At 46.7% G+C, this 8,435-nt stretch overlaps 1 protein-coding gene and 1 pseudogene across 1 annotated transcript; one reads left to right on the top strand and one right to left on the bottom strand.

The window, feature by feature from the left end:
* The first annotated feature begins 392 nt into the window (after positions 1-392).
* LOC119362428 (peroxidase 1-like) lies at positions 393-1,835 on the top strand. Its single transcript, XM_037627644.1, has 3 exons — positions 393-668; positions 787-963; positions 1,072-1,835. The coding sequence occupies exons 1-3, from the start codon at positions 459-461 to the stop codon at positions 1,624-1,626; spliced, it is 942 nt and encodes a 313-aa protein (XP_037483541.1). The 5' UTR covers positions 393-458; the 3' UTR covers positions 1,627-1,835.
* Positions 1,836-6,153: 4,318 nt separating this feature from the next.
* Positions 6,154-7,316, bottom strand: LOC119362427 (annotated as a pseudogene).
* Between the last annotated feature and the right edge of the window lie 1,119 nt (positions 7,317-8,435).

The following is an 8,435-nucleotide window of genomic DNA, read 5'->3' as shown; positions in this document are numbered from 1 at the left end:
TTGAATACTTTGCCGATTTTTGCGTGATAAACGCCAAGAGAAATCGCTCAAGTTGGCCCTGTTGCAAGGAAAGTGTAGGTGTTGGTTTGGCGGTAGCGACTCATGCTGGAAGCTGCCGCGGCCTAGCCTTGGATGTAGCGGACCGCTCGCGGTGTACCCGATCGATCGAACGGCTAGCTATACAGTATGTCCACGTCGTTCGTGCCAGAGACTAACGTTGGACTAATGGGAATTGGGACCAAAAATTTGGATGCTCTATCCCTAGTGGGAGACCGGGAGCTAGCGATCTGCACAAGCCACTACTCTCTTGCACGTGAGCTAAATCTTTGGCTATAAATATGCATGCGATGCACTACTCTCTTGCACAAGCCACTAAGCCACCACCACTCCAGTGAGAAGTGCAGGCAGCTAGCTAGTAATAAGGCGTAGCTTTGCTCTTGTAGCTAGCTAAGCTAACAATGGCCGCCTCTGCCTCTTGCATTTCTCTGGTGGTGCTGCTCGTGGCTCTGGCCACGGCGGCGTCAGGCCAGCTATCGCCAACGTTCTATGACACGTCGTGCCCCAGGGCACTGGCCACCATCAAGAGCGGTGTGGCGGCCGCCGTAAGCAGCGACCCCCGCATGGGCGCGTCCCTGCTCCGGCTGCACTTCCACGACTGCTTCGTACAAGTAAGTTGGTCACGTGCATATATAGCCTGGTAGGTGGTAGCATGCATCTTTTTTGTTTCGGTTTTGTCCAGGGTTGACCGACCATGCCTCCATCTGCTTCACTGTATGTGATGTGCAGGGCTGCGACGCGTCTGTTCTGCTGTCTGGCATGGAACAAAACGCGGGTCCGAACTTTATGTCGCTGCGAGGCTTCGGCGTCATCGATAGCATCAAGGCTCAGCTCGAGGGTATATGCAGCCAGACAGTCTCCTGCGCCGACATCCTCACTGTCGCGGCCCGTGACTCTGTCGTCGCCGTAAGAATATCATCTTATGATCATTTACATCATCGACTGGATTCTCGGCATCTCTTGACACCATCGTTAACCATTTGTTTGTTTTTGTTTTGAATTCTTCGCGTGCAGCTGGGGGGGCCGTCATGGACAGTCCCTCTGGGGAGAAGGGATTCCGTAGATGCAAACGAGGCGGCGGCAAACATGGACCTCCCAAGCTTTACATCAAGCCGGTCAGATCTTGAGACGGCATTCCTCAACAAGGGGCTCAACACGGTCGACATGGTGGCCCTCTCGGGCGCGCACACGATTGGTCAGGCACAGTGTGGGACCTTTAAGGACAGGATCTACAACGAGACTAACATCGACACGGCCTTCGCCACATCTCTCCGGGCCAACTGCCCCAGGTCAAACGGCGACGGCAGCCTGGCGAACCTGGACACGACGACAGCCAACACATTCGATAACGCCTACTACACCAACCTCATGTCACAGAAGGGGCTCCTGCACTCGGACCAGGTGCTATTCAACAACAACACCACTGACAACACTGTCCGGAACTTCGCGTCGAACCCAGCGGCGTTCAGCAGCGCCTTCACGACCGCCATGATCAAGATGGGCAACATCGCGCCGAAGACAGGGACGCAGGGGCAGATCAGGCTGAGCTGCTCCAGGGTGAACTCGTGATTAGAGCTACTACCTACTAGTCGGCAGCGCTTGCCAGCACGACACGTGATGGAATAAGGCCACAGAGAACCAGTGGCCAATATAAATACCAGCTCTTTGAAAACTTGTATTTTATGTACGAGCAGCAGCAAATCCTGCATGCATCTACATATATATGTAACGATCACATTTTCACTTTCTCATGCAAAGGCATGGAGAATTACTATCAATCCTTCTTATACTAGTATACATAATAATGAGATATAAACTTCTCTTTTGACATTTGGCATGACGTGGGCATGAAGAACTACCAGCAGTCCTACTTACACTTGTACACATAGTGAAGATATACACTTCTCTTTTGGCATTTCGCATGAGGTAGCCGTGCTCGATGATTTCAGGAGAAAACTTTTTTTTTTCAATGTTTGGAGAATACTTGAGCATGCCAACTATCGTATGTGCTGCACTCCCCGATTCCTATACATCACCCATTGCGGATAGAAACACTTTTTTTTTGCGAAAAAACTTTCAATCTATTCATCTTCAATCATGGCAGTACAACGAATACCAGAAATAAAAATTACATCCAGATTCGTAGACCACCTAGCGACGACTACAAGCACCGAAGCGAGCCGAAAGCGCGCCGCCGTCATCGCCCCTCCATCGCCGGAGCCGGGCACAACTTGTTATAGTAGACAGTCAGGAAGTCGTCGTGCTAAGGCCCCAAAGGACCAGCACCCCAGGACAGCAACCGCCGCCGATGAAAAATAACGTAGATCAGAAGGATCCAAACCGAAGACACACGAACGTAGACGAACAACGACGAGATCCGAGCAAATCCACCAAAGATAGATCTGCTGGAGATACACCTCCACACGCCCACCAACGATGCTAGACGCACCGCCGGAACGGGGGCTAGAAACACTTATGATGCTGCTGGGCTGATCCCATACGTGCGACATGTTTTCGTTTTTCATTTTGTCATTATTCCCATGTTCTTTCTTTTCTGTTCTTGTAAATCTTTTTCCACTTCCCACTTCCTCCTTTTCATTTTTGTTTTTAGGATAAAATATGTAAGCTTTTCCAAACTTACATGAAAACATCTCTTGAAAAGATTAATACACTTCTTTCTTGCCAAATTATAGTGCGGATAAGTTTTATCAAAAGCCAAACTTGGTAAACGTTGACCAAATTCATATAAAAATTAGAATACAAAATCAATACGATTGGATTTATCATTAAATATATGTTTAATGGTATATATCTGGTATTGTAAATGTTCATATTGTTCCTCTAAATTTGGTCAAAGTTTGAATTTGGACAACAACTATAACACAATTTGGCGAGGAGGGAGTATAACAATGTTTTTCTGTATGTAGTGAACAATTTGAAAATATGAGATGCACATTTTTTAAAAATTTATAAACGGCTATTCTTAGTTACATGAATTTTTATTTTCTTATATATATATATATATATAACTGTGTCTATCGTAGCTTGCCACAGAACTAGTTAAGGCTTGTTAAATATTTAACGGTTTAAAAGTAAGTAAAAAATATGAAATAAATAGGGAAGCCTCACTCTAATATAATAAGATGATCCAACGGTGTGATTATGAAAATATGCATTTATGTGTCCTCAGTGAAAAAATAAGCATTTCAGCTCACCGCAGGATCAATATATATTGAAACTTTTGTTATTTTTGTTCAGGACACATGCAGTCATATTTTTTCAATCCATCCGTTGGATCATATTATATTGTAGATATGTTGGTTCAGTATTTTTTTCAGGATTTTTGAGAACTTTTACACCGTTGAAAATCTTAACTAGTTCTGTGGCAAGCTATTGTAGAAAATCCTACTCCAAACATATGTTCGTTCCAAAAAATGTTAATACTTGTTTCAAACATATGCATATTGTTTCAAACAAGTATTTCAAACATATGCATACTTGTTATTTAAATATATGTAAATACTTGTTTCCAAACATATGCATATTTTATTCTAAATACATGTACAATTTTAAAATCAATAAGTAGCCGAACACAACCACCATTTTGAGATATGTCGACTTTTTGTAGTCATGAGTTTAGATTCCAAATACATGAACATTTTAAAATTGATAAAAGCTAATTTTTCATATGAAAAGGAATTTCGCAAAGAAATTATCCAATTCCGATGCACGCTCTCATGAAGGTTATCTCTGAGGTTTAGGTTTCTAGTTGAGAACAAACTCGGGTGAATGAAGAGTTTCATACTTCTATTTGGATAGTGGGTTCAGGTATGTTTTCACCAATCGGCTCGCTCAAGGGAGAAGGATCACCATTGAAGTTGTATCGTGTCGACAGATCGTTTGCCGACACGGTTCTGGGTCGACAAATTGTGATCGAGGCTACATCCCTCAACGTGGAGTCGTGGCTGAACACGGTCGAAACAATAACGTTGTTTGGCTCTGGCAAGTATACGTCAACCTGTTACATCACTGTTATATACGCCCGTTATTAAAAATGTTGATTGTGACGCTTGCTAGCGTTATGGCACCTCAGTCAAATCAACGCAAATATCCACCCCCAAGTTACTTTGTTTTCCACAAGAACAACACCGAGGCATCCTGGAGAACCTGTTATGAAAGACGACCCTACCTCATCGCATATCCTCACCCTCCTCAATGTCCTCTCTCCTGCCACTTGTATCCCTTTCTTAATTCGCGTCCCGTGGAGGCCGATGCATCACGAGAGGTCATGGCAGTTATCAAGCTTGAGGACGATAACTTATGTCAAAATAGATGTTGCAAATATGTCCTAAAGGAAATCATAAAGTTGTTATTATTATATTTCCATTTTGTGATTAAATTTATATTTCTATAATATGATTGCGTTAGTTCTTAAGATATTTCCATAGCCTCGGTATTAAGTCTGGTGTGGTTGAATGTCACGTTTCAATGTGCCCTAACGGGGAAAATGGACATCACGACTCGGCTTGGTCAATAGGTTGATGGGGGATAAATTAACACATGACCCAAACGTCTTTCGCTGGAAACTCCATTCGCCCAAAGGCATTTTTTGTAAAATCTGTGTATGCATCCTATATATCTAAATAGTTGATCCCCACTATCTCAATTCTTTCAACATGCACACATGTCACCTCACCACACATGCCATATCATCATCCGAGTAATTATTTCACTTAACATGCATGTGAAATGCTACTTATGTTCTCTCTCAACATGCACACAGCTCAACTCTCCACACATGACACCTCATCAATCACACTAACTATATTTCTCTCAACATGCATGTGAAATACTACTTATATTCTATATATATTTCAACTATATAATAATCAAATAGTACATGTATCGTAGCTATTCGAAATTTCAACTAAGGATAGCGCATGAAATCTCCGTAGCAACGCGCAGGGTATCATCTAGTATATCATGAATGAAGGCCCGAACTGTATTGTCTCGTTAAAATCAAGATATTCAGGTGGTATGGACAAAGAGTAGTAGTCTTAACAAAAGTGAAAATGCTAAACCTAAGAAGAGCATACATAAGCTTACGAAACATGCCAAACTAATCTAAACACCCCACCCCCCTGATGTTCAGGGGGTGGGCCCCACCCTCCCTTAAAAACCAATCCTATTCTTCCACGTTGGCTATTGCGTAAACATAAGTAGTTACCTTACGCAAGTCTAGCATTGCCCTAACAAAAGACATCTTAGCAAAACGTGGATGGACAAGTTGCAATAGATATTGCCTTTTGTGACCATAATGAATTAATTGGACACTTGCTCCTCTCTTACACACTTGGCATGCTCCTCCAGTGAACCATCCATGTTTATTTCAGTCTACCATGGCCAGCATCAATAACGAATATGATTGGTAATTTGTTAAATGAAATTCATCCTCCACTCAAGGCACAGATGGCGAAACTTTCAAAAAAAAAATCAAGTCATCTTCCATGGCAGTTTTTGGGTCAGTACATCGTGCTTTCTCCATGATGTGGAGGCGTGGGATTCCACGGCTTTGGGTGCACCTGTTGGGAGATTATCATCAGGGCTTTATTCGTCTATTTTGGATGAGGGTCCGGTGATAGGATAGCAGGAGATTAGGAGAACAAGTGTACGATGTAATCCTTTCTGTTTTCGTTGTTGGGTCCATGTATTTGAACTTTTTCTCCGGTTTCGGACTATGTTCTAATACTATGGGTGTTGGTCAGGGGTATTTTCCTCCTTTTGGGGGAAAGAGGATGATATGCAGCAATATAGAAGTCTGCTATACATCAGAAAAAGCTGATCGTTGATAGTTCCCAATGCACCACATGGCCTATATTCAGCCAACAACTGACGTAAGGGAATCCTTCATGCCTTTGCACGAGGCCATTGACATACATATCATATGACACACCTCCTGTTTTCAGAAGCTTATACTACATATATGACCATTGGATGTAGTATGGTCCAAGAAAGGGCGCCTAAGTACACTTTGGATGTTGTATAATGACCGTTGCTAGCCTTATTAATCTCACATATATGGCCATTTTTTAGCAATTAATTCACCTTTGAGCAGCTGAGCCTGACCTGCCCCTGAGACCCAGTCAATGGGCTGAGGTTCCCCATCTTCACCATGGCCGAGGCGAAGGCACTGCTGAACGCCGCTGGGTTGCTCGCGAAGTTGTTGACGGTGTTGTCGATGCCGCCGCCGGTGCCGGTGAAGAGCACTCGGTCGGAGTGCAGGAGTCCCTTCTGGGACTTGAGGTTGCTGTAGTAGGCGTTGTCAAAGGAGTACGGGGTCGACACGTCCAGATTGGCCAGGTTGCGGTCGCCGGAGCCGGTCGGCCAAGGGCAGTTAGCCTTGAGCGACGTCGCGAAGCCGGAGTTGATGTTGGTCTCATTGTAGAGTCTGTCCCTGAAGTTCTGGCACTGCGCCTGCCCGATGGTGTGGGCGCCGGAGAGAGCGACCATGTCGGTGACGGTGAAGCCCTTGTCACCGAAGGATTGTGTGAGGTTCAGGAGGTCGAAGAATGGGGGAGGTAGGTCGGAGTCCGCCGCCGCTTCGTTTGCATTGGTGGAGTCCCTCCTTCCAACTTTCCAAGAGGAACCGTCCACGAAGGCCCTCCCAACTGCACGCACCAGAGGAGAAAAATTATCCAGGGTAAGCAAATTAACCGGTTTACTTGATGATCATCACGACGTCACACAGGTTGGAGGTTTTACGGCGACGACGGAGTCCCGGACGGCGACGGTGAGGATGTCGGCGCAGGAAACGGTCTGCTTGCACATGTTTTCGAGCTTCGCCTTGATGCTGTCGATGACTTTGAATCCTCGCAGCGACATGACGTTCGGGAGAGCGTTTTGTTCCATGCCAGACAGCAGAACAGACGCGTCACAACCCTGCACATGTATGTTAAGCAGCACGGTTAGCTCTGCACCCTGTTGTTTACCAAATAAAACTGCAATGGAAATAGGTTGGTGCCGGCGATCAGGTTATGTTATGTATTTGAAGAACTTACTTGGACGAAGCAGTCGTGGAAGTGCAGCCGGAGCAGCGACGCGCCCATGCGGTTCTCCTTGTTGACGGCAGCCGTCACGGCTGCCTTGATAGTGGACAGAGCGTTTGGGCACGACGTTTGCTAGAACGTTGGCGACAACTGCGCCGACGCCGCCATGGCCAGGCACAAGAGCAACACGGCTGATAGAGACGCATGGGCCATGGCTTCTTGCTAGCTAGCCAACGTCTGGTGAGAGACACACTAGCATAATTGTGACAGGAAGAGATGCTTATATAGAGTAAATTGCAGAAAACCACCACTTTGAAGGAAAGCTTTGCGAAAACCACTACAATACATTTTTTTTGCAAAAAACACCGTGTCTACCGTAATCCTTTTGCAAATAACACTGATCGGCGGATTTGCCTCTATTGAGTATGTTTATGACAGATGGGGCCCACTAATCAGGCTGATGTGGCACCAATTTCTAACACCGTTAAGTTCAACCATTTTACTGGACATGGAGCCCACTTGTCAGCATTTCATCCTGATTTCTCTCTCTGCCCCCGAGCCAGCAACATGCGGCAGCGCCGCGCTGCCCATCACCATTGCCCCTGAGCTCCACGAATTCACCGCCGTTAACCAGCCCTCACCCAGATCCGGCAAGAATCGAGTCGCCGCCCTTTCTATACATCGGTTTCGTGCTCCTCCGCCGCGAGCGCCAGCGGGACTTGGATGAGGTCGGCGACCCCGGCGATGCACGGCGTCCTTGGCGTGTGGCGGAAGGCCGCCCCTCGGCCGAGGGCGGGACTGGCGGCGTCCTCTGCCTCCCCTCGGTGCGGCAACAGCAACGACGACCCTTGCCTCGGCTGGGGTCGGGACAGGCGACGGCAACCGAGCCGCCGGCGACTTCCACACTCAGATCCATTCTCCCCGCTCCAATCCAGCTGGTGCCGCTGCCTCTACGCTCGAGCCGCCATCGACGTAGGAGCTGCAGCAGCCAGTGAGCAGGGTGGTCGCCGTGGCTGAGGAAGGAGACGGCGACTCCCTGCTCAAGCACCACGTCGGGTGCAGGCCTTCGGGCATGCGCCGTTGACCACGGGGGCAGGACGGGCGGCAGCAAGCTGGTGAAGATAAGGCGAGAACCAGATTTTTTTTACTTTTTGTTTTAGTGACAGGTGGACCCCACAGGGCTCCACACAAGAGGATAACGTCCCAAACATCGCCGTTACATGCCAGGTGTTAAGCGGTGCCACGTCAGCCTGACTAACGGGCCCATCTGTCATAAACGTACTCAACAGAGGCAAATCCGCCGATCAGTGTTATTTGCAAAAAGATTACGAG

This window comes from Triticum dicoccoides, chromosome 2B (genome assembly GCF_002162155.2).
Source record: "Triticum dicoccoides isolate Atlit2015 ecotype Zavitan chromosome 2B, WEW_v2.0, whole genome shotgun sequence".
Taxonomy (NCBI): domain Eukaryota; kingdom Viridiplantae; phylum Streptophyta; class Magnoliopsida; order Poales; family Poaceae; genus Triticum; species Triticum dicoccoides.
The sequence above is the reverse complement of the archived record's forward strand: the minus strand, read 5'-3'. Positions and strand labels throughout refer to the sequence as shown.